General features: G+C 40.3%; 2 protein-coding genes across 3 annotated transcripts in view; one reads left to right on the top strand and one right to left on the bottom strand.

The window, feature by feature from the left end:
• The first annotated feature begins 5,729 nt into the window (after positions 1 to 5,729).
• Positions 5,730 to 11,830, top strand: LOC128242191 (linear primary-alkylsulfatase-like). The gene is made up of 4 exons (XM_052959265.1): positions 5,730 to 5,918; positions 8,943 to 9,149; positions 9,497 to 9,752; positions 9,939 to 11,830. The coding sequence occupies exons 1-4, from the start codon at positions 5,739 to 5,741 to the stop codon at positions 11,060 to 11,062; spliced, it is 1,767 nt and encodes a 588-aa protein (XP_052815225.1). The 5' UTR covers positions 5,730 to 5,738; the 3' UTR covers positions 11,063 to 11,830.
• LOC128242190 (sodium- and chloride-dependent glycine transporter 1-like) overlaps positions 11,700 to 27,888 on the bottom strand; it is a 37,767-nt gene continuing 21,578 nt past the window's right edge. For both annotated transcript variants that reach the window (XM_052959263.1, XM_052959264.1), the window contains 9 exons: positions 26,230 to 26,364; positions 25,625 to 25,728; positions 25,190 to 25,314; positions 24,756 to 24,868; positions 21,719 to 21,850; positions 19,406 to 19,505; positions 18,991 to 19,091; positions 12,440 to 12,607; positions 11,700 to 12,048 (listed from right to left, as the gene is read on the bottom strand). In XM_052959263.1, coding sequence (XP_052815223.1) covers positions 11,821 to 12,048; positions 12,440 to 12,607; positions 18,991 to 19,091; positions 19,406 to 19,505; positions 21,719 to 21,850; positions 24,756 to 24,868; positions 25,190 to 25,314; positions 25,625 to 25,728; positions 26,230 to 26,364 — 1,206 coding nt within the window. In that variant the 3' untranslated portion in view covers positions 11,700 to 11,820. The remainder of the gene's footprint in view (positions 12,049 to 12,439; positions 12,608 to 18,990; positions 19,092 to 19,405; positions 19,506 to 21,718; positions 21,851 to 24,755; positions 24,869 to 25,189; positions 25,315 to 25,624; positions 25,729 to 26,229; positions 26,365 to 27,888) is intronic.

The raw sequence follows: 27,888 nt of genomic DNA, 5'->3' as shown, positions 1-27,888 counted from the left end.
ATGTCTATATGCCAACCCGTGATTACTACATGTCTATATGCCAACCCGCGATTACTACATGTCTATATGCCACCCCGTGATTACTACATGTCTATATGCCAACCCGTGATTACTACATGTCTATATGCCAACCCGTGATTACTACATGTCTATATGCCACCCCGTGATTACTACATGTCTATATGCCACCCCGTGATTACTACATGTCTATATGCCAACCCGTGATTACTACATGTCTATATGCCAACCCGTGATTACTACATGTCTGTATGCCAACCCGTGATTACTATGTCTATATGCCACCCCGTGATTACTACATGTCTATATGCCAACCCGTGATTACTACATGTCTGTATGCCAACCCGTGATTACTACATGTCTGTATGCCAACCCGTGATTACTACATGTCTATATGCCACCCCGTGATTACTACATGTCTATATGCCACCCCGTGATTACTACATGTCTATTTGCCAACCCGTGATTACTACATGTCTATATGCCAACCCGTGATTACTACATGTCTGTATGCCAACCCGTGATTACTACATGTCTATATGCCAACCCGTGATTACTACATGTCTATATGCCACCCCGTGATTACTACATGTCTATATGCCAACCCGTGATTACTACATGTCTATATGCCAACCCGTGATTACTACATGTCTATATGCCAACCCGTGATTACTATGTCTATATGCCAACCCGTGATTACTACATGTCTATATGCCAACCCGTGATTACTACATGTCTATATGCCAACCCGTGATTACTACATGTCTATATGCCACCACGTGATTACTACATGTCTATATGCCACCCCGTGATCACTACATGTCTATATGCCACCCCGTGATTACTACATGTCTATATGCCACCCCGTGATTACTACATGTCTATATGCCAACCCGTGATTACTACATGTCTATATGCCAACCCGTGATTACTACATGTCTATATGCCAACCCGTGATTACTACATGTCTATATGCCACCCCGTGATTACTACATGTCTATATGCCAACCCGCGATTACTACATGTCTATATGCCACCCCGTGATTACTATGTCTATATGCCAACCCGTGATTACTACATGTCTATATGCCAACCCGTGATTACTACATGTCTATATGCCACCCCGTGATTACTACATGTCTATATGCCAACCCGTGATTACTACATGTCTATATGCCACCCCGTGATTACTACATGTCTATATGCCACCCCGTGATTACTACATGTCTATATGCCACCCCGTGATTACTACATGTCTATATGCCACCCCGTGATTACTACATGTCTGTATGCCAACCCGTGATTACTACATGTCTATATGCCACCCCGTGATTACTACATGTCTATATGCCACCCCGTGATTACTACATGTCTATATGCCACCCCGTGATTACTACATGTCTGTATGCCAACCCGTGATTACTACATGTCTATATGCCACCCCGTGATTACTACATGTCTGTATGCCACCCCGTGATTACTACATGTCTATATGCCACCCCGTGATTACTACATGTCTATATGCCAACCCGTGATTACTACATGTCTATATGCCAACCCGTGATTACTACATGTCTATATGCCACCCCGTGATTACTACATGTCTGTATGCCAACCCGTGATTACTACATGTCTATATGCCACCCCGTGATTACTACATGTCTGTATGCCACCCCGTGATTACTACATGTCTATATGCCACCCCGTGATTACTACATGTCTATATGCCACCCCGTGATTACTACATGTCTATATGCCACCCCGTGATTACTACATGTCTGTATGCCACCCCGTGATTACTACATGTCTGTATGCCACCCCGTGATTACTACATGTCTATATGCCACCCCGTGATTACTACATGTCTATATGCCAACCCGTGATTACTACATGTCTATATGCCAACCCGTGATTACTACATGTCTATATGCCACCCCGTGATTACTACATGTCTATATGCCAACCCGTGATTACTACATGTCTATATGCCAACCCGTGATTACTATGTCTATATGCCACCCCGTGATTACTACATGTCTATATGCCAACCCGCGATTACTACATGTCTATATGCCAACCCGTGATTACTACATGTCTATATGCCAACCCGTGATTACTGCATGTCTATATGCCACCCCGTGATTACTACATGTCTATATGCCACCCCGTGATTACTACATGTCTATATGCCACCCCGTGATTACTATGTCTATATGCCAACCCGTGATTACTACATGTCTATATGCCACCCCGTGATTACTACATGTCTATATGCCAACCCGTGATTACTACATGTCTATATGCCAACCCGTGATTACTACATGTCTATATGCCAACCCGTGATTACTACATGTCTATATGCCAACCCGTGATTACTACATGTCTATATGCCACCCCGTGATTACTACATGTCTATATGCCACCCCGTGATTACTACATGTCTATATGCCAACCCGTGATTACTACATGTCTATATGCCAACCCGTGATTACTACATGTCTATATGCCACCCCGTGATTACTACATGTCTATATGCCAACCCGTGATTACTACATGTCTATATGCCACCCCGTGATTACTACATGTCTATATGCCACCCCGTGATTACTACATGTCTATATGCCAACCCGTGATTACTACATGTCTATATGCCACCCCGTGATTACTACATGTCTATATGCCACCCCGTGATTACTACATGTCTATATGCCAACCCGTGATTACTACATGTCTATATGCCAACCCGTGATTACTACATGTCTGTATGCCAACCCGTGATTACTACATGTCTATATGCCAACCCGTGATTACTACATGTCTGTATGCCACCCCGTGATTACTACATGTCTGTATGCCAACCCGTGATTACTACATGTCTATATGCCACCCCGTGATTACTACATGTCTATATGCCACCCCGTGATTACTATGTCTATATGCCACCCCGTGATTACTACATGTCTATATGCCACCCCGTGATTACTACATGTCTATATGCCAACCCGTGATTACTACATGTCTATATGCCAACCCGTGATTACTACATGTCTGTATGCCAACCCGTGATTACTACATGTCTATATGCCACCCCGTGATTACTACATGTCTGTATGCCAACCCGTGATTACTACATGTCTATATGCCAACCCGTGATTACTACATGTCTATATGCCAACCCGTGATTACTACATGTCTATATGCCACCCCGTGATTACTACATGTCTATATGCCAACCCGTGATTAATATGTCTAACTGCCAACCCGCGATTACTAGGTCTATATGCCACCACGTAATAACTATGTCTATATGCCATCCCGCGATTACTAGGTCTATATGCCACCACGTAATAACTATGTCTATATGCCATCCCGTAATTACTAGGTCTATATGCCACCCCGTGATTACTAGGTCTATATGCCACCCCGTGATTACTATGTCTATATGCCATCCCGTAATAACTAGGTCTATATGCCACCCCGTGATTACTAGGTCTATATGCCACCACGTAATAACTATGTCTATATGCCATCCCGTGATTACTAGGTCTATATGCCACCCCGTGATTACTAGGTCTATATTCCACCACGTAATAACTAGGTCTATATGCCACCCCGTGATTACTAGGTCTATATGCCACCACGTAATAACTATGTCTATATGCCATCCCGTGATTACTAGGTCTATATGCCATCCCGTGATTACTAGGTCTATATGCCATCCCGTGATTACTAGGTCTATATGCCACCACGTAATAACTATGTCTATATGCCATCCCGTGATTACTACATGTCTATATGCCAACCCGTGATTACTAGGTCTATATGCCACCCCGTGATTACTAGGTCTATATGCCATCCCGTGATTACTAGGTTTATATGCCATCCCGTGATTACTACGTCTATATGCCACCACGTAATAACTATGTCTATATGCCATCCCGTGACTACTATGTCTATATGCCATCCCGTGATTACTAGGTCTATATGCCTCCCCGTGATTACTATGTTCTATATGCCATCCCGTAATAACTAGGTCTATATGCCACCCCGTGATTACTAGGTCTATATGCCACCACGTAATAACTAACTGTCTATATGCAGCCCTTTGAAGCCATAAGAGATCGTGTGAAAACTATATGCCATCATTTGAAGCCATAAGATACCGTGTGAAAACTATTTGCTACACTTTAAAGCCATAAGAGACCGTATGTTAACTATATGCCACATTTTAAAGCCATAAGAGACCGTATGGTAACTATATGCCACACTTTAAAGCCATAAGAGACCGTATGGTAACTATATGCCACATTTTAAAGCCATAAGAGACCGTATGGTAACTATATGCCACTCTTTAAAGCCATAAGAGACCGTATGGTAACTATATGCCACACTTTAAAGCCATAAGAGACCGTATGGTAACTATATGCCACACTTTAAAGCCATAAGAGACCGTATGGTAACTATATGCCACACTTTAAAGCCATAAGAGACCGTATGGTAACTATATGCCACACTTTAAAGCCATAAGAGACCGTATGGTAACTATATGCCACACTTTAAAGCCATAAGAGACCGTATGGTAACTATATGCCACACTTTAAAGCCATAAGAGACCGTATGGTAACTATTTGCCACACTTTAAAGCCATAAGAGACCGTATGGTAACTATATGCCACACTTTAAAGCCATTAGAGACCGTATGGTAACTATATGCCACACTTGGTAGCCATAAGAGACCTTTTGATAACTACATGCATATATATGCGACACTTTGAATCGATTAAAGCTGTTTGATAACTAAATGCCACTTTTGGAAGTCATAAGAGACCGTCTGGTAACTGTATGCAACCCCTTGAAGCCATTAGAGACCGTTTTGATAACTTTATGCCACACTATGAGAGATCGTGTGATAACTATATGCCACACTTTGAAGCCATAAGAGACCATGTGATTACTAATTGCAACTGTGTATTTCGAATTAGTAGTAGTAAGCGGTGGTAGCATGGTTAGGACGATAGTTGAAATTCTTAATACATAATGAGTGCCTATCTGATTTTTTTCATTGGCTGAAAAATAGATGTATTTTAATTAATACCAAGCCATTGGCAGAAGAGTTGTCTCTACTATCGCATGCATATTCCTTCGTCTCCTGCCTCATGCTTATTCCTTCGAGATTTTGTCGGTCATTTTTACCACAGTTTGTATGAAGTGTTTAGGTAAAAGTACCAACATATTCAAAAACAATTCGAATACCCCGCCATGCAAAGTTCTCGACTTAGTCAGCTGGATGACTGATATCTTGGGTCAACTCGTATGCAAGTGAATGGATAATTTTGGTATACGGCTTACGCGAATTACTCAATTTCAATAAAACTTGGTTAACATGTTTGTCTTTATAAAATGGAGTTATTTATAATGCATTCCTAGAATAAATTCGTTTCTTTCATTTTCGCGTTTTGTTATCTGTCGTATAGGTGACGCCATTCTTAAATTTAAATTATCAAGCAAATACACAAACGTCTCCTCATGACTGTGATAAATCTCAATCAATAGTTCAGGGCATAATTCAGTATGTCCCCTGACGGTAAGGGTACACCTACGCACCTCCAGATAACAACCCTCTAAAATAAGTACGTAACCTCATGCATTATCTACTTGTATAGTTGTGTATCTATTTAATTTACTTTTATTATCTTATGATTCCCCCTTTTTACTCAATCATGAGTAAACTGGGCTTGTTTACGGGGCTCCTTCTGCTGTTTGCGGCAGTGTTCTACGGGCGGCAGGAGTGGAGCCGAGTCGCACGAGAAGCCGTCCACCGGAAGTTGGTGAGGAGTACTGACACGCTCCGGGAGATACAGGAGCACGCCAAGGAATTCAACAGGAAGGAAATAATCAAGGTCAGTCAAGATCATTACACAAGTAATTGCATGATTCGGTGTACAGACTAGCGGATTTAGGGTGTGAGGGTGCAACCGGTGACATTAAATTGTTCAAGTTTACTTTTATGATAATATCGGAGAAAAAGTAATAAAACGCGCAGAATGCACAATATTGGACTAGAAATTGCCAAAATTTCTTTGGGAGTACTCCAAAACCAATCGCAAATATTTTAATTAATTTTCTTTACTGAGGGAGGGGCAAAAGTAAAAAAGTTGTGTCCCTAAGTAACGTTCTATCTAACGTGAATTCCTGGAGCATACATGCAGATGACATGGTTTTAATGCAATCTAAATTAAATTTGAAATTGTTTGCCGTATCAATGACCTTACCAACTTCAATGTAACCTTAATTATGATGAAATATACCCTGATAATAGTATCTTAATCTGATGTGTATATACTACTGAGGTATTTAATATGTGTTCCACTGATATCAAAATGCGCGTAATGTCGTTGCAAACTAGTTTTCATAATTATGTGCGATGTTTGCCGCAAGGGACCATGTGTTCATTAAAAGGCTGGGGTAGTACTAGGGTGGTATGATATTCACTTTCTAGCCAAGAGGTCTCAAAATATACACTTATATCTTGTTACTCTTCACAATCAAACTGAAATATATATGTTATAAACTTTGTTTTCTTTCATAATCCGAGATGTGAACGGCTTGCTATTAAATTGAGCTCTTCTTTAGAATCGTTATTCCTTTAAGGGTCTTTTAAATTTCCGAATTGGAGGGGACATACCCAAAGTTAAAATGGTTCAAATTTCATTATTTATTTAGATTTAAGTTACAATAATGCTATGCACTATTGAGTTGAGCTATTTTTCGAGTGAATACTCTGATATTTGTTTTAATTTCATTTGCAATTTTTCGGAAAAGTCTTTCGACAATAGGGATATGTTTTCGAGTCAAATCGTTCAAGATTATCCAATCAATAATGTATTGTTACTTCTTGATGATTTATTTTCTCATTTAAAGCCGAGAGTCAATAAAACATTTACTTTCTTGTTTTAAGACGCTAATATCTTCCTTAAATGTTACAATTGATAGATGCAAAAAAGAGACGTATCCATTTTAATTGCATTTCTCTACTTCACTTATTTTACTTTAATGATCAAAACAAAAACATATGATCTGTGAACAGATACAAATGTTAGCGTTATTTGGACGCTTTCTTAACCCACGTAATTATTAATTGAAATCCCATTTATAAAGACTAACATTTTTCATCTGTACATAAATCATGATTGTTGTGTTTTTGTTGTTTTGATCAATAAAGTCAAATGAGAGATTAAAGTTGCACTCTCACAGATTTGCCATTTTTACAACTTTTCTATTTTTTGTCTTAGAAAGAGCATATTTTTGCGTTAATATCTGCAAACCAATGATATAAGATTGCTGACAAAAAATCAGATCGTAGATTTTCATATTTCCGTTCGAAAATTAATGTTTTATGGCCTAAACCGTTTCTAACAGTTTAAGAAAAATGCATAAAACATCATTTTTTTTAATTTAATTACAAAAAATCTGCGATCTAATTTTTTGTCAGCAGTTATATTTAACTGGTTTCCATGGTTTTTCGCAAAAATTAGCTCGTTCCAAGACAAAAAATAAAAAAGTTGTCAAAACTTTCAATCTGAGAGAGTGCAGCTTTAACATAATGCATTAAAATAAATACGTTGTTTGTGTATGAATTAAGTGTAAACCTGTGTTGCAGCCCTTTAAAACTGAAGCAATCACCACAAAACACATCACAAGACATTGTGGATTGAAAAGTGCCATTTTTTGGCACCTGGAGAATTTCTAATCTTGTTAAACCTTAGCGTGAAAATTCAAATCATCGCATGCTTAGCCAGAATCGGATAAAATCTTCTTTCGTTAAATATGAAAATCTCTTAAAACACATGAACGTGACTACAGCGTGCACGTTTTGTGATTGCGAAAGATTGGAGCTTAAAAAAAGACACCGGAGTTTTTAAAATAATGTGTTTTTGTCATTCAAACCACATTACTATAGGTATATATTATACTTTATATAATTATGCCCCCACAAAGTGGCGGCATATAGGGTTGCCCTTGTCCGTACGTACGTACGTACGTACGTACGTCCCGAAGATTGTTTCCGATCTAATTCTTGAAAACCGTTTGTCCAATCCTCACCAAACTTTAAACACATGTTTGTGACCATAATATCTTGATCAAGTTCGATAGTCATGGAAATCGCTTTAGTCATTTAGGAGTTACGGCCCTTTTTTGCCAAAAATTCCCGAAGATTGTTTCCGATCTAATTCTTGAAAACCGTTTGTCCAATCCTCACCAAACTTTAAACACATGTTTGTGACCATAATATCTTGATCAAGTTCGATAGTCATGGAAATCGCTTTAGTCATTTAGGAGTTACGGCCCTTTTTTGCCAAAAATACTTCAAAAATATATGTTTCCAATCTAATTCTTGAAAAGTATGTGTCCAATCCTCACCAAACTTTACATACATGATTGTGACCATAATATCTTGATCAAGTTCGATAGCCATGGAAATCGCTTTTGTCATTTAGGAGTTACGGCCCTTTATTTGCAAAAAAAGACTTGAAAAATACGTCCCGAAGATTGTTTCCGATCTAATTCTTGAAAACTGTTTGTCCAATCCTCACCAAACTTTTAACACATGTTTGTGACCATAATATCTTGATCAAGTTCGATAGCCATGGAAATCGCTTTAATCATTTAGGAGTTAGGGCCCTCAGATTATCCTGAATAATCATTATGGCTTATTTTCTGTGACAAAAAATCGAAGTGGGGGCATCCGTGTCCTATGGACACATTTCTAGTTGTTTCACTTCCTTGTGTATATAAAGTTGATCGGTCCGCATATCACTATATTTAGTAAAAATCCAGTTCGGGGGCTGACTAGCCGGACCTTTTAACGTCATATGACCTCAGTGGTGTGTTATATTTGTTAATTATGATTCCTTTCTCCAAAGGCTACGGACTCCATCTATGTTGGACTCGGGTACGCACTCGCCAACTCGATCATGTTGGTCGGTCCATCCGGGCTTGTGATCGTGGATGTCACGGAAACGCTGACAGGAGCTCGGGAAATCTTCGACGAGTTCCGGAAGATCTCGGACAAGCCCGTCACTGACATCATATATACGCACAATCACGCTGACCACGTAAACGGCGCCACAGTACGTACACTTGTTATCATACACTATTGTTAACTATCTGCTTCAACAAATTTTGTCAACACAAAATAAAAGACGCTCACAGCGAGCCTTTTTTAGTGATTGGTTTATGAGATCGTACTGGAGACGGAAATGATTGATTTAAGCCTTTCGATTGTAAGTGTATGCGCAGAAAAGTGTTGTTGAAAATTTAGAATTAGAGAATTATACTATTTTGACTACTGTTAGAGTGATTTCGATTTATCTTTTGTTTTAGGTAGTATTTGATCAAATTTAGGTGATAGTGAGGTTGCAAAACATTACTTGTAAACAATGAACTCATATAAGGAAATATTTGTCCATTCTTCCAGGCGTTCGTTGAAGACGATTTGCATCCACCGAATGTTTGGGCCCATGAGTCAATCAAGAAAGGGTTTGAAGTTCTATTTACTGGAGCCAGTGACGCCCACTTTGCGCGGGCCATGCGGCAGTTCGGCGTGTTTCTTCCAGAAAAGGTGTCCGCGGGAATCGGTCACCGTCTGAAGTACGGGGTTGAGAACACCGATATCGGTCCTATATTCCCGACCAAGTTTGTCCCTGGAAATGAATTGGACGTTAAGCTTGGGGGTAATTATGTTCAAGACGATAAGAATTATATTTGAAGACCTTATCTGTCTTACTAGTGATTTTTTAATAATGTGTATGTGCATTAATATTAAAGACAGAGACACTTTAAGGGACCAAGCACATCAGTTGTTTGTTCATCATTCATCCCGTTATAGAGATTAAATGGGATATTTTTATTCTCTTTAGGACTTGATTTGAAAATCGTGCACATTCCCGGTGAAACTGACGACCAGATCGGAGTGTGGGTGCCTAGCGAGCGGGCCTTCCTGTGCGCAGATGACCTGTACCGGGCGTTCCCCAACCTATACGCGATTAGGGGCACCAAGACGCGTTCCTTGCTCACGTGGGTTCGTTCCCTGGACAAGATAATAGACCTGGAACCGGACATCCTGATTCCCAGCCACACTCGGCCCGTTACCGGCCACGACACCGTCATGAAGGTCCTCACTGAGTACCGAGACGCCATCCAGTTCATCCACGACCAATCACTGCGGTTGACGAATTATGGCTACCATCCAGATGAAATCGCTAACATGGTCAAACTTCCTGTAAAACTTGCCAGCAGCCCTTTTTTGAAGGAATTCTATGGTTCGGTGAAATGGTCGGCCAAGTCTGTGTTTACGGAGCATGAGGGTTGGTTTAGTGGGGACCCCGTTGACCTGGACCCACTCACAAGGGATGAAAAAGCTCAAAAGATGGTAGAGTTGGTCGGCGCTGAAACATTGATTGAAAAGGCTAAAACGGCTCTTCAAAACAACGATTTTCAATGGGCGTTGGAACTGTCTTCGTACGTAGCTAGGTTGGATGCAGGGAATAATGTCGCTAAAGACATTCAGGTAGAATCTCTAACGGAACTAGGGTCTAGGCAGTTAAGTAACAACGGTAGAAATTACTATCTTACCTGTGCAATGGAAATAGCGACAGGACTCAAACTCACTTCCCCACAAGGATCCAAAGCTGAATTTATCAATGCATTTCCTATTGACTACGTAATCGATACACTTCCGCGTCTTTTTAAACCGGAAGAGTGTGAAGACAGAAACGAGACCATTGTGTTTGAGTTCTCGGACCCTCCCTCTATACATTCCATTCAGCTAAGGAACGGTGTGGCCATCTCCAGACACAAAGAGCCGAAACACTGTGACATCCGTGTGAAGGTTAACGAGGCGGTCTTGAAAGAAGTGGTGGCCAAGACCCGTAGCTCCGCGGCTGCCCTCCTCTCCGGGGATATATCGGTGGAAGGAGGGGTACTTGCGTTCAAGTCGTTTATGGACTGCTTTGACAGAGACTCTCATTTCACATTACGTTGAGAATAGTTTATTTTAGTGCAGTTTTATGTTCATGTAAAATACATGTAATGTTTTACATGTATTTAAGGCATACCTGTGATAGTAACAGTATATAGATGAATAAGTTAAAAGCATTCGTATTTTATTCACCGTGTTCAAGTGTAAGTACGCGACGATGGTGATCTCGCATACGTACAACATGTATGCATCTAATTTCTGTAGTAAATTACTAAAATTGTTTATATATTAATTGTGTTAAAATGTATTTGTTAAGTACATAATAATATATATGGTTGTCAAGGACAACCTTCATCCTCGTGTCATTCAGTGTATCCAAGACCTTTCCCGTTTGAAGATATTCGAGCAAACCATTACAGTTTACTTAAACATGAAAACAACTCGTCCGTTTAACCCTGTTTTTTCACGAACACAAGCTGCAATCGTGCATCTAAATATACAGACCACTGTTCTCCAACAATTACAGACTAACCAGGAGAACTTGTTCAGTGAATACATATTTATTGTAAACATAGGATTGTTTATGTGGCAAAATACGTATCAAATGCGTAGGTGTACCTTTTTATTCAAACTCAGCGTATAAAGATAACAAAAGCAGTCAACGGAAGTAAATGTATACAAATCAATTCATCTGTTTATATATGTCCGTAACATAATAAATGAATGCAAATATATATATATATATATATATATATAAAACAGTGTGTGAATAATATGTGTGCATGTGTAACAGTTTAAACTCTTCATATCACATGTGACGATTAAAGTCGTGTATTGAACATTGGATTGTCGAAAGCATTGTTTTTCTTCAAATAAGCGACCTCACCGCCGTTAACGACGGCCGCGTCCCCTTCCTTGGATTTCTCAGCATCCTGAACGACGAGAGTCTGGTTAGCCAGGGCGAAATGTGCGTGCTTCTTCCCTTCCAGTTCCCGAACTTCAGCCGGAGGACCCCAAAGCTCATTGGGCCGCGTTTCCGCGCGCAGCCTCTGAAAATGTGGCACTGATTACAGCCATTAAGATCTTTGATTTGTTTATACGTCCATTTAGAAGCCATTTCTAAATGGTGTGTCTCTACAATCATGGACAATTTGGTCGGCCGGTTGTCGCAATGGTAAGCGCACACGCTTCCGACCATAGCGATCCGGCCTCGATTCCCGGTCTGGTCGCTATTAGTACGGTTGGTAGTCACCAAGCTGGACAAGTGGTTTTTCTTCTGGGTTCTCCGATTTCCTCCAAAAGAGGAAACCACACTCTCTTGAAATATCGTGCCAACGAGAGTAACTTAGTAATTTGATAAAACTTTATTTAAAATCGTTGTAAAATAAATGAAGTTTTAACTAAAATGGGTTGAATATCAGCAATATTCGAGCGTGTTACCTCCAGTATGGTCCCCTCTCCCTTATACAGACTGTACATGATGTAGACGGGTATGGGGACGATGGAGGCGGCGGCGATACACCAACCCAGGGCAACCGCCCACGGCTTGTACACGTATCCCTGGTACGCCGGGGGAGAATACGTGTAAACCGTGAAACCCAGTGTCACCTGGATAGAGGGAGTCAGACATTTTAAACAAAAGATTCACATATTTATATCAGGAGGAATTGCATGCAAATTGAACACTCGCGGCAAGTCTTACAAAGAGTGTATATACATTGTTTATGCATCGCGAAAACATGCACTTTTCAAAGGACGTGTTCACATACTGAAGTAGTACACGGGTGCGAAATCATACAATGATTATACATTTTAGAACGGGATAAATGTACACATACCGAAACACTACTCTGTTAGTGAAGTCGTACAAAGAGTGCATATACATATCACGGCATAAATGTACACATACCGAAACACTACTCTGTTAGTGAAGTCGTACAAAGAGTGCATATACATATCACGGGATAAATGTACACATACCGAAACACTACTCTGTTAGTGAAGTCGTACAAAGAGTGCATATACATATCACGGGATAAATGTACACATACCGAAACACTACTCTGTTAGTGAAGTCGTACAAAGAGTGTATATACATATCACGGGATAAATGTACACATACCGAAACACTACTCTGTTAGTGAAGTCGTACAAAGAGTGCATATACATATCACGGGATAAATGTACACATACCGAAACACTACTCTGTTAGTGAAGTCGTACAAAGAGTGTATATACATATCACGGGATGAATGTACACATACAGAAACACTACTCTGTTAGTGAAGTCGTACAAAGAGTGCATATACATATCACGGGATAAATATACACATACCGAAACACTACTCTGTTAGTGAAGTCGTACAAAGAGTGTATATACATATCACGGGATAAATGTACACATACCGAAACATATCACGGGATAAATGTACACATACCGAAACACTACTCTGTTAGTGAAGTCGTACAAAGAGTGCATATACATATCACGGGATAAATGTACACATACCGAAACACTACTCTGTTAGTGAAGTCGTACAAAGAGTGCATATACATATCACGGGATAAATGTACACATACCGAAACACTACTATGTTAGTGAAGTCGTACAAAGAGTGCATATACATATCACGGGATAAATGTACACATACCGAAACACTACTCTATTAGTGAAGTCGTACAAAGAGTGCATATACATATCACGGGATAAATGTACACATACCGAAACACTACTCTGTTAGTGAAGTCGTACAAAGAGTGTATATACATATCACGGGATAAATGTACACATACCGAAACATTACTATGTTAGTGAAGTCGTACAAAGAGTGCATATACATATCACGGGATAAATGTACACATACCGAAACACTACTCTGTTAGTGAAGTCGTACAAAGTGTGTATATACATATCACGGGATGAATGTACACATACCGAAACACTACTCTGTTAGTGAAGTCCTATAAAGAGTGTATATACATATCACGGGATAAATGTACACATACCGAAACACTACTCTGTTAGTGAAGTCGTACAAAGAGTGTATATACATATCACGGGATAAATGTACACATACCGAAACACTACTATGTTAGTGAAGTCGTACAAAGAGTGTATATACATATCACGGGATGAATGTACACATACCGAAACACTACTCTGTTAGTGAAGTAGTACAAAGAGTGCATATACATATCACGGCATAAATGTACACATACCGAAACACTACTCTGTAAGTGAAGTCGTACAAAGTGTGTATATACATATCACGGGATGAATGTACACATACCGAAACACTACTCTGTTAGTGAAGTCGTACAAAGTGTGTATATACATATCACGGGATGAATGTACACATACCGAAACACTACTCTGTTAGTGAAGTCGTACAAAGTGTGTATATACATATCACGGGATGAATGTACACATACCGAAACACTACTCTGTTAGTGAAGTCGTACAAAGAGTGCATATACATATCACGGGATAAATGTACACATACCGAAACACTACTCTGTTAGTGAAGTCGTACAAAGAGTGTATATACATATCACGGAATGAATGTACACATACCGAAACACTACTCTGTTAGTGAAGTCGTACAAAGAGTGTATATACATATCACGGGATGAATGTACACATACCGAAACACTACTCTGTTAGTGAAGTCGTACAAAGAGTGTATATACATATCACGGGATGAATGTACACATACCGAAACACTACTCTGTTAGTGAAGTCGTATAAAGAGTGTATATACATATCACGGGATGAATGTACACATACTGAAACACTACTCTGTTAGTGAAGTCGTACAAAGAGTGTATATACATATCACGGGATGAATGTACACATACCGAAACACTACTCTGTTAGTGAAGTCGTACAAAGAGTGTATATACATATCATGGGATAAATGTACACATACCGAAACACTACTCGGGTGAATGTACACATACCGAAACACTACTCTGTTAGTGAAGTCGTACAAAGAGTGTATATATACATATCACGGGATGAATGTACACATACCGAAACACTACTCTGTCAGTGAAGTCGTACACAGAGTGTATATACATATCACGGGATAAATGTACACATACCGAAACACCACTCTGTTAGTGAAGTCGTACAAAGAGTGTATATACATATCACGGAATGAATGTACACATACCGAAACACTACTCTGTTAGTGAAGTCGTACAAAGAGTGTATATACATATCACGGGATGAATGTACACATACCGAAACACTACTCTGTTAGTGAAGTCCTATAAAGAGTGTATATACATATCACGGGATGAATGTACACATACCGAAACACTACTCTGTTAGTGAAGTCGTACAAAGTGTGTATATACATATCACGGGATAAATGTACACATACCGAAACACTACTCTGTTAGTGAAGTCGTACAAAGAGTGTATATACATATCACGGGATAAATGTACACATACCGAAACACTACTCTGTTAGTGAAGTCGTACAAAGAGTGTATATACATATCACGGGATAAATGTACACATACCGAAACACTACTCTGTTAGTGAAGTCGTACAAAGAGTGTACTAGTATATACATATCACGGGATGAATGTACACATACCGAAACACTACTTTGTTAGTGAAGTCGTACAAAGAGTGTATATACATATCACGGGATGAATGTACACATACCGAAACACTACTCTGTTAGTGAAGTCGTACAAAGTGTGTATATACATATCACGGGATAAATGTACACATACCGAAACACTACTCTGTTAGTGAAGTCGTACAAAGAGTGTATATACATATCACGGGATAAATGTACAAATACCGAAACACTACTCTGTTAGTGAAGTCGTACAAAGAGTGTATATACATATCACGGGATAAATGTACACATACCGAAACACTACTCTGTTAGTGAAGTCGTACAAAGAGTGTACTAGTATATACATATCACAGGATGAATGTACACATACCGAAACACTACTTTGTTAGTGAAGTCGTACAAAGAGTGTATATACATATCACGGGATGAATGTACACATACCGAAACACTACTCTGTTAGTGAAGTCGTACAAAGTGTGTATATACATATCACGGCATAAATGTACACATACCGAAACACTACTCTGTTAGTGAAGTCGTACAAAGAGTGCATATACATATCACGGGATAAATGTACACATACCGAAACACTACTCTGTTAGTGAAGTCGTACAAAGAGTGTATATACATATCACGGAATGAATGTACACATACCGAAACACTACTCTGTTAGTGAAGTCGTACAAAGAGTATATATACATATCACGGGATGAATGTACACATACCGAAACACTACTCTGTTAGTGAAGTCGTACAAAGAGTGTATATACATATCACGGGATGAATGTACACATACAGAAACACTACTCTGTTAGTGAAGTCGTATAAAGAGTGTATATACATATCACGGGATGAATGTACACATACCGAAACACTACTCTGTTAGTGAAGTCGTACAAAGAGTGTATATACATATCACGGGATGAATGTACACATACCGAAACACTACTCTGTTAGTGAAGTCGTACAAAGAGTGTATATACATATCACGGGATAAATGTACACATACCGAAACACTACTTGGGTGAATGTACACATACCGAAACACTACTCTGTTAGTGAAGTCGTACAAAGAGTGTATATACATATCACGGCATAAATGTACACATACCGAAACACTACTCTGTTAGTGAAGTCGTTCAAAGTGTGTATATACATATCACGCGATAAATGTACATACACCAAAACACTACTCTGTTAGTGAAGTCGTACAAAGAGTGTATATACATATCACGGGATAAATGTACACATACCGAAACACTACTCTGTTAGTGAAGTCGTACAAAGAGTGTATATACATATCACGGCATAAATGTACACATACCGAAACACTACTCTGTTAGTGAAGTCGTTCAAAGTCTGTATATATATATCACGGGATAAATGTACATACACCGAAACACTACTCTGTTAGTGAAGTCGTACAAAGTGTGTATATACATATCGCGGGATAAATGTACACATACCGAAACACTACTCTGTTAGTGAAGTCGTACAAAGAGTGTATATACATATCACGGGATAAATGTACACATACCGAAACACTACTCTGTTAGTGAAGTCGTACAAAGAGTGTATATACATATCACGGGATAAATGTACACATACCGAAACACTACTCTGTTAGTGAAGTCGTACAAAGAGTGTACTAGTATATACATATCACGGGATGAATGTACACATACCGAAACACTACTTTGTTAGTGAAGTCGTACAAAGAGTGTATATACATATCACGGGATGAATGTACACATACCGAAACACTACTCTGTTAGTGAAGTCGTACAAAGTGTGTATATACATATCACGGGATAAATGTACACATACCGAAACACTACTCTGTTAGTGAAGTCGTACAAAGAGTGTATATACATATCACGGCATAAATGTACACATACCGAAACACTACTCTGTTAGTGAAGTCGTTCAAAGTGTGTATATACATATCACGCGATAAATGTACATACACCGAAACACTACTCTGTTAGTGAAGTCGTACAAAGAGTGTATATACATATCACGGGATAAATGTACACACACCGAAACACTACTCTGTTAGTGAAGTCGTACAAAGAGTGTATATACATATCACGGGATAAATGTACACATACCGAAACACTACTCTGTTAGTGAAGTCGTACAAAGAGTGTATATACATATCACGGGATAAATGTACACATACCGAAACACTACTCTGTTAGTGAAGTCGTACAAAGACTGTATATACATATCACGGGATAAATGTACACATACCGAAACACTACTCTGTTAGTGAAGTCGTACAAAGAGTGTATATACATATCACGGGATGAATGTACACATACCGAAACACTACTCTGTTAGTGAAGTCGTACAAAGACTGTATATACATATCACGGGATAAATGTACACATACCGAAACACTACTCTGTTAGTGAAGTCGTACAAAGAGTGTATATACAGATCATGGGATGAATGTACACATACCGAAACACTACTCTTTTAGTGAAGTCATACATAAAGTGTATATACATATCACGGGATAAATGTACACATACTGAAACACTACACTGTTAGTGAAGTCGTATAAAGAGTGTATATACATATCACGGGATAAATGTACACATACCGAAACACTACTCTGTTAGTGAAGTCGTACAAAGAGTGTATATACATATCATGGGATGAATGTACACATACCGAAACAATACTCTTTTAGTGAAGTCGTACACAAAGTGTATATACATATCACGGGATAAATGTACACATACCGAAACACTACTCGGGTGAATGTACACATACCGAAACACTACTTTGTTATTGAAGTCGTACAAAAAGTGTATATACATATCACGGGATAAATGTACACATACCGAAACACTACTCTGTTAGTGAAGTCGTACAAAGAGTGCATATACATATCACGGGATAAATGTACACATACCGAAACACTACTCTGTTAGTGAAGTCGTACAAAGACTGTATATACATATCACGGGATAAATGTACACATACCGAAACACTACTCTGTTAGTGAAGTCGTACAAAGAGTGTATATACATATCATGGGATGAATGTACACATGCCGAAACACTACTCTTTTAGTGAAGTCATACACAAAGTGTATATACATATCACGGGATAAATGTACACATACTGAAACACTACTCTGTTAGTGAAGTCGTATAAAGAGTGTATATACATATCACGGGATAAATGTACACATACCGAAACACTACTCTGTTAGTGAAGTCGTACAAAGAGTGTATATACATATCATGGGATGAATGTACACATACCGAAACAATACTCTTTTAGTGAAGTCGTACACAAAGTGTATATACATATCACGGGATAAATGTACACATACCGAAACACTACTCTGTTAGTGAAGTCGTATAAAGCCAAACATACCGTAAGAAGTATGGGAGTGATGACAAGCCAGCATATCTTGAAGACTATGGGCACCCGCCTTCCCGTCATCTCGAGCATGTTCTGATCAATGTTCTTGATTCCTGCAATCAAAGTACAATGAAGTATTTGGCATCTTCTGCACAGTGTATTATTTGGTACATGATGAGTAAACTTTCTAAATAATCCAAAAAGACCTGTTATACTTTTCGAATTGACATCAACACGGGTATCTACCTGAGAAACATTTTAAATAATACCATCTAAAATATAATATATATTCATAGTCGAGTTTAACTGAAACAATATAACTTATATTTCATCTTTTGAAAAAAATGTTCATGCTCTTTTACATTGTTTCTCATGCAAATGTCATTTTTTTATTCCAAACTAAGTACACTAATCCAGATGTCGTTACCGTATATGTACGTCATGACAAGAAGTTCTGTCAGTGCGAATATGGTGACGGAGAATGTGGCAGCGTACCAGTCGACCAATGTAAGCAGGTACATACCGCCCTGCAATCACATAGAGAACTATATTAATATGGTGTCGAAGAACGTGGCGGCATACCAGTCGACCAATGTCAGCAGCTACATACCGCCCTGCAACTACATAGAGAATTATATTAATAGGGTGACGGAGAGCGTGGCCGTGTACCAGTCGATCAGTGTCAGCAGCTACATACCTCCCGGCAATTACATAGGGACCACTATTAATAGGGTGACGGAGAGCGTGGCCGTGTACCAGTCAATCAGTGTCAGCAGCTTCATACCGCCCTGCAATTACATAGGGACCACTATTAATTGGGTGACGGAGAGTGTGGCCGTGTACCAGTCGATCAGTGTCAGCAGCTTCATACCGCCCTGCAATTACATAGGGACCACTATTAATTGGGTGACGGAGAGTGTGGCCGTGTACCAGTCGATCAGTGTCAGCAGCTACATACCGCCCTGCAATTACATGGTCCGGCAATTACATAGGGACCACTATTAATAGGGTGACGGAGAGCGTGGCCGTGTACCAGTCGATCAGTATCAGCAGCTTCATACCGCCCTGCAATTACATAGGGACCACTATTAATAGGGTGACGGAGAGCGTGGCCGTGTACCAGTTGATCAGTGTCAGCAGCTACATACCGCCAGGCAATTACATAGGGACCACTATTAATAGGGTGACGGAGAGCGTGGCCGTGTACCAGTCGATCAGTGTCAGCAGCTTCATACCGCCCTGCAATTACATAGGGACCACTATTAATAGGGTGACGGAGAGCGTGGCCGTGTACCAGTCGATCAGTGTCAGCAGCTACATACCGCCAGGCAATTACATAGGGACCACTATTTATAAGGTGACGGGGAACGTGGCGGTGTACCAGTCGATCAGTGTCAGCAGCTACATACCGCCCTGCAATTACATAGAGAACTATATTAATATGGTGACGAAGAACGTGGCGGCATACCAGTCGAATTGTGTCAGCAGGTACATACCGCCCTGCAATTACATAGGGACCACTATTAATAGGGTGACGGAGAGCGTGGCCGTGTACCAGTCGACCAATATCAGCAGCTACATACCGCCCTGCAATTGCAAAGTGGACACTATTAATAGGGTGACGGTGAGCGTGGCCGTGTACCAGTCGACCAGTGTCAGCAGCTACATACCGCCCTGCAATTGCAAAGTGGACACTATTGATAGTGTGACAGTGAGCGTGGCCGTGTACCAGTCGACCAATATCAGCAGCTACATACCGCCCTGCAATTGCAAAGTGGACACTATTGATAGTGTGACGGTGAGCGTGGCCGTGTACCAGTCGACCAATATCAGCAGCTACATACCGCCCTGCAATTGCAAAGTGGACACTATTAATTGGGTGACGGTGAGCGTGGCCGTGTACCAGTCGACCAATGTCAGCAGCTACATACCGCCCTGCAATTGCAAAGTGGACACTATTGATAGTGTGACGGTGAGCGTGGCCGTGTACCAGTCGACCAATGTCAGCAGCTACATACCGCCCTGCAATTGCAAAGTGGACACTATTAATAGGGTGACGGTGAGCGTGGCCGTGTACCAGTCGACCAATGTCAGCAGCTACATACCGCCCTGCAATTGCAAAGTGGACACTACTGATAGTGTGACGGTGAGCGTGGCCGTGTACCAGTCGACCAATGTCAGCAGCTACATACCGCCCTGCAATTACGTAGGGGCCACTATTTATGTGGTAACGGAGAACTTGGCCGCGTACAACTCGACAAGTGTCAGCAGATACATACCGCTCTGCACTTATATAGGGGTCATTGTTGATATGGTGACGGAGAACGTGGCTGTGTACCAGTCGGCAGTCACTTTGAGGACTATATGGATATGATTGAGAGCGTGACGCTATACTAGACCAGCAGTGCCAATCGGGAACATGCCACTCTACAATCACATAGAGGGCACATTTAAGATGGTTAAAGAGAACGTGGCCCGCGTACTTGCTCACTTATGTCAGTAGGTTCATTCTACGCTGCAATCATCCATATGTACACTTTTGATACATGGTGACGGAGAACATGGCCGTGTACCAGTCTACTAGTGTCAGCAGGTACACGCTCTGCAAAAAATATACTTAATCCATCAAAATACTAGTACATGTTTTGAAATATCACATATACACATTTCTAATAAGGCAAATGTGAATGATACATAATCGGACCCCGACCAATAGCATGCCATTGGTTATTACCCGTACCTCAGTGACCATTGGTATGGCCAGCAGGAAGGCGACCAGGATAACAATCAGTGTGAGGATGGTCGTCTTTCCCTTTAGCAGCTTGGAAAACTCGTCACGCAGCGCTGTCACCACTATTTCGTAGTTCGGGAACTGTGATAAACATTGAAGGAAGGAATGATATCCGTACGGAAAATGTCGTACAAGGCTATGTGCTGTGACAGTGTCAACACAAAGAGTCCCATGTAACCAGCACTGCGGTGTTAATTTCCCTGACTTATGATTGGACGTTTCTTATGAGACTTCGTGTGTTTGCTATGAAAGATCACGAATAATATTTTAAATCTTGCCCAATGTATTTTAATCTAACCGAATGCTACTGAACCCCTTATACGATGGCCAATAATCTTAAAGAATACTCCTTTAAAACTTTCAAACCGAATACTCGTAATAAACCTTTCACAATGGCTATGCAAATAAAGCTCTACTACGCACACTTAATTAGCTGTGTGAAGTTAGCTAAACATACGACATTGGACATTGGACATTCAAAATCGAATGTTGTGCTGGCAAGACATTGGACATTGGACATTCAAAAGTGAAAGTCGTGCTGGCACGACATTGGACATTAGACATTCAAAAATGAATGTCGTGCCAGTACGACATTGGACATTGGAATTTCAAAAATGAATGTCGTGCTAGCACGGCATTGGACATTCAAAATTGAAAGTCGTGCTGGCACGACATTGGACTTTGGACATTCAAAAATGAATGTCGTGCCAGCACGACATTGGACATTGGACATTCAAAATCAAATGTTGTACTGGCACGACATTGGACATTGGACATTCATAAGCGAAAGTCGTGCTGGCACGACATTTGACATTGGACAATTAAAAGTGAAAGTCGTGCTGGCACGACATTGGACATTAAAAAATGAATGTCGTGCTAGCACGACATTGGACATTGGGTTTTCAAAAATGAATGTCGTGCTGGCAAAATCGAAATGGCACGACATTGGGCATTCAAAATATGTCGTGCTGGTTAGTTGTCTAGTTAATAAATATCAATTTTAGACCCATGATAGACAGAGACTTTAAGATAGATTTTAGCAGTTCACGCGTCCATGAGCTGAATAATAGGGGACCAGTACTGTTGTCGAATTTAACTGTTTGTTTTATATTTGAACAATTATTGATCGCGATATTTATGAAATGTTGCAGATGTTAGCACCAATAAATTGAAATCCAAATTGAACATAATTATAGTCATTGTATACATAAAGGCAGTAGATATATCACTACATAATGATCCTTTACAATTGTTATTGTATAACCTCAGTATGAATTATTGTTTGTTGGGACGCAATTTTGCAATCAATTGTTTTTTTTTCTTTTACTCATAAATTGTGTTGATTGCATTTATTGTTGATATACAGCATACGTCTTATTTCAATTTGGATAGTTTTAATCCATCAAAGGTGGACACCCTGCTGAGAGCCGGAATATGTTCAGTAAAGTTGTTATATCTTTATTGCTTAATATAATCCGCAGAAACAATAACAGTTTAATTGGCTCTTTCATTTCACATTTTATTACTTTTATAATCATCAAAGACTTTTGTTTGAAAAATAACTTATACAAGGTTTGCATACTTTTGGTGAACAATGAAAAAACCTGATATTAAAAAGGAATAGGCCATTTTGTGAACAGATCTAAGTAAACCTCAGAGAATGAATGAGTGTCCAGCGGATGATTTCAAAACGTTTTGATTTTGAATGTCGAATGTCGTGCCAGCACAACATTCGATTTTGAATGTCTAATGTCCAATGTCGTGCCAGCACTACATTAGATTTTAATGGCCAATATGCACGACATTCATTTTCGAAATCCCAATGTCCAATGTCGTGCCAGCACGACATTCATTTTTGAATGTCCAATGTCCAATGTCGTGCTAGCACAACATTCGATTTTGAATGTCCAATGTCCAATGTCGTGCTGGCACGACATTCATTTTCGAAATCCCAATGCCCTATGTCCAATGTCGTGCCAGCACAACATTCGATTTGAATGTCCAATGTCCAATGTCGTGCCAGCACGAATTTCATTTTTGAAAGTCCAATGTCTAATGTCGTGCCAGCACAACATTCGATTTTGAATGTCCAATTTCCAATGTCGTGTTATTCATTTTCGAAATACCAATATCAAATGTCGTGCTGGCACGACATTACTTTTGAATGTCCAATGTTGTGCCAGCACGACTTTCACTTTTGAATGTCCAATGTCCAATGTCCAATGCACAACATTCGATTTTGAATGTCCAATGTCCAATGTCGTGCTAGCACGGCATTCATTTTCGAAATCCCAATGTCCAATGTCGTGCTAGCACGACATTCATTTTTGAATGTCCAATGTCCAATGTCGTGCCAGCACAACATTCGATTTTGAATGTCCAATGTCCAATGTCATGCCAACACAACATTCGATTTTGAATGTCCAATGTCGTATGTTTAGCTTACTTCACACAGCTCACATAATTCTATATAGCAGAAATAATAATAATCGTTGCGCATCGAGATTATAAAGTGATATATTTTCTTTTAAAAAAATAAGTATACAATTATATTCCAAAAAATCATTTAACGAATACTCAGGGGTATAATCATCCATAATCGATTTTCATCGAACTTTTATATTATTCTTAAAGGCATGTATACTGTGGTCTTTGAGTCATTTCATCAGATATCCAATAGTTATATTTTCAATTCAGTGTTCTGCCATTAATTTTGAAATGTGTAGGAATGATATAGATAAGATATAAATGATATTTTCATACCAATATTTTGTATGAAATTGACTGATGGATAATCGATCTTGAAATATGCCCAATTATCCAACATATTATTACCGTTCTTATACGTTGTTGTTTTTTCAAATGACCCATGATAAACGGTTGCGATAAACTGGAACAGTTTTCTTCACATAGTTTACACAAGAGACGTTTGTGAAATGTATGGTGGGCATACATAACATAAGTGCATGTTCTTATCCGTTTTAACCTGTGAGTCTATTCCCAGGAAGATGCTCATGACGAAGAAGAGGGCGCACCACAATTGAGGCGGCGGCAGGTAGTTGGCGGCTTCCGGGTACGCGATGAACCCCAGGCTAAACCCTAAATTGTGCATATATAGAGTAAAATGTCGGCAGCAGTAACAATGCAACAATGTGCTGATTCATATAAAAATTAATAGAGCGTTTTATTAGCTTTATTCCATACTTATATTCTTGAAAACTTACCAAAGTACGCAAGAAATATAAAGCCCATGACATTTTTCATCCCCCCACCCCCACCAGGCGTTACCCGTTTTAGAAGACAATTGCTGCTAATACTGTCCCCTTAAGGACACACTAAGGTTTGTGGTGCTCGATCCCCGCCAAGACGACAATATGTCTATGCCAGTTGGTTACGCTTATCTATTGAGAGAGCACGAACCCGACTCTTTGAAATTCTCGATTTCGATGCCAGTCTTGTGGGAAACGTGACCCAGCACAGAGAAGATGACGAAACCACCCAGGAAACCTGTCAGCAGGTCCATGAGACACACCAGGATAGCATCCCTGTCAATCATGCAAGAGGTTTAAACTTACATGTACATCATTTATTAACGATGGCCAAAACATCACTCTCATTGGCACGGTGTTACCGTAAATCGTTAAATAACCTTATTACCCGGAGAAAACCCAGGCCACTTGCCCGGCTTGTTGCCCACCAAAAACAACTGGCATGCGCCTTGCCCGGGAATCTGGCCCAGAACGTGGCATTAGGGAGAAGCATGTATATAGATAATATATATAGATAATGAGTGTCTTATAATACATTTAATTATGGTTTTCATTGTGTCAGGCTAACACACTATCACTGCCTTACCTCATGCAGTTGTTGGAGAACTTGTTATAGCTGGCGAATGTGATCATGCCTCCAAACCCGGGCCCGATAGAAACGAATACCTGCATGCACGCCTCCGCCCATATCTGTGCATAGGGGACGAGGTTTATTTTTATAATATGCACTTAAACAGGGTACCGTTATCTATGTTATTCACGGGGACAGTGGACCGCACGAAAATTGACCGTTCGGCGGGTGACAGTGTATATCCTTTGCACGAATACAAGATATGGTACACAGCAAACCGGGGTGGATCTTTTAAAGAGTTTCCACTGAGCTAGAACACAGTACACCAAGCATGAATGTGTCAAGGAGCCAATAACCATTGTTTTGGTTAGCTCCGAAAGATACAACAGGAAGAATTAAGCGATAACCAATCTTTAAACTGTACACGATGACTAAGAATCTTACCGAAAACTCTATTAAGCGAAACACAATACAAAGCAACGGGGAGCAAAAGTCCCGGGCTTAAATCGACTTTCAAATAAAATATTTATCAAAATATACATCGGCCTACTATGATATAATATACAATACTAAAAATATATTTTAGAAAGTCAAAATGAACTGTTACATAGGATACATACGGAAATATCACTGAGTTTGTCGAGGTCTGGTGTCAGATAGAACTTGATGCCGATATCTGCCCCCTCGAGCAAGGCGCCCCGGATCAGGAACACCAGGAGAATAGCGAATGGCCCAAGCACCGTAAAGTACACAACCTGACGGGGGATACAGGGGAGGGTTAATAGAGAATTCGATACCTATATACACGCCTTCAAGCAGGGCGCACTCAAACAGGAATACCAGCAGATCAGGTACTGGAAGGGCATAATCTGACGGGGGATACAGGGGGAGGGAAAATAGAGAATCGATACCTATATCCACGCCTTCAATCAGTGCGCACTCTAGCAGGAACATCAGCAGGATCAGGTACTGGAAGGGCACAATCTGACGGGGGATACAGGGGGAGGGTAAATAGAGAATTGATACCTATATCCATGCCTTCAAGCAGAGCGCACTCTAGCAGGAACACCAGCAGATCAGGTACTGGAAGGGCACAATCTGACGGGGGATACAGCGGTAAGGGGGAGAGGTTAATAGAGAATTGATACCTATATCCACGCCTTCAATCAGAGCGCACTCTAGCAGGAACACCAGCAGATCAGGTACTGGAAGGGCACAATCTGACGGGAGATACAGGGGGAGGGTAAATAGAGAATTCGATACCTTTATCGCCCCTTCGAGCAGGGAACACCAACATGGTCAGGAACTGGCTCAGTGCCGTGAAGTGCACAACCTGTCGGGGGATACGGGGGAGGGTAAATAGAGAATTCGATACCTTTTTCGCCCCTTCGAGCAGGGAACACCAACATGATCAGGAACTGGCTCAGTGCCGTGAAGTGCACAACCTGTCGGGGGATACGGGGGAGGGTAAATAGAGAATTCGATACCTTTATCGCCCCTTTCGAGCAGGGAACACCAACATGATCAGGAACTGGCTCAGAACCGTGAAGTGCACAATCTGTCGGGGGATTCGGGTAAGGATAGAGAATTCGATACCTTTATCGCTCCTTCGAGCAGGGAACACCAGCATGATCAGGAACTGGCTCAGTGCCGTGAAGTGCACAACCTGTCGGGGAAAACGGGGGAGGGTAAATAGAGAATTCGATACCTTTATCGCCACTTCGAGCAGGGAACACCAACATGATCAGGAACTGGCTCAGTGCCGTGAAGTGCACAACCTGTCGGGGGATACGGGTAAGGATAGAGAATTCGATACCTTTATCGCCCTGTATAGACGGAACACCAACATGATCAAGAACTGGCTCAGTATTGACCGTAGGTACGGTAAATAGAGAGTACACAGCTTGGCCTAGGGCATAGCAATTTAATGGGGGCGGGGAGAGCATTCCATTTACAGCATGATACGTACACCAATACAATCTTAAATATGATGCTCATTTGGTGAATTATAAGTACAGAAGTATAGTCGTAAACAGTGTAATGCTGATCGCTATCAAGTTTTATTATGCATTTGAAATGCTATCTGTATAAAGTGCGCGTTATTATTCAAGCGAATATAAGAATATGATTTTAATAAGATTACTTGAAATGCATCCGTAGTTTTGGATCGACTTCTCGCATAATGGAAAAAGTTCAAACCCTTTACGAAGTTTTTAAAAGTGCACAATACAGGTTGATGCAAAAAAGCGCAAAATAATGTTTAACTAATTTGACTTACA

The sequence above is a fragment of the Mya arenaria genome, chromosome 8 (assembly GCF_026914265.1).
Source record: "Mya arenaria isolate MELC-2E11 chromosome 8, ASM2691426v1".
NCBI lineage: Eukaryota > Metazoa > Mollusca > Bivalvia > Myida > Myidae > Mya > Mya arenaria.
The sequence above is the reverse complement of the archived record's forward strand: the minus strand, read 5'-3'. Positions and strand labels throughout refer to the sequence as shown.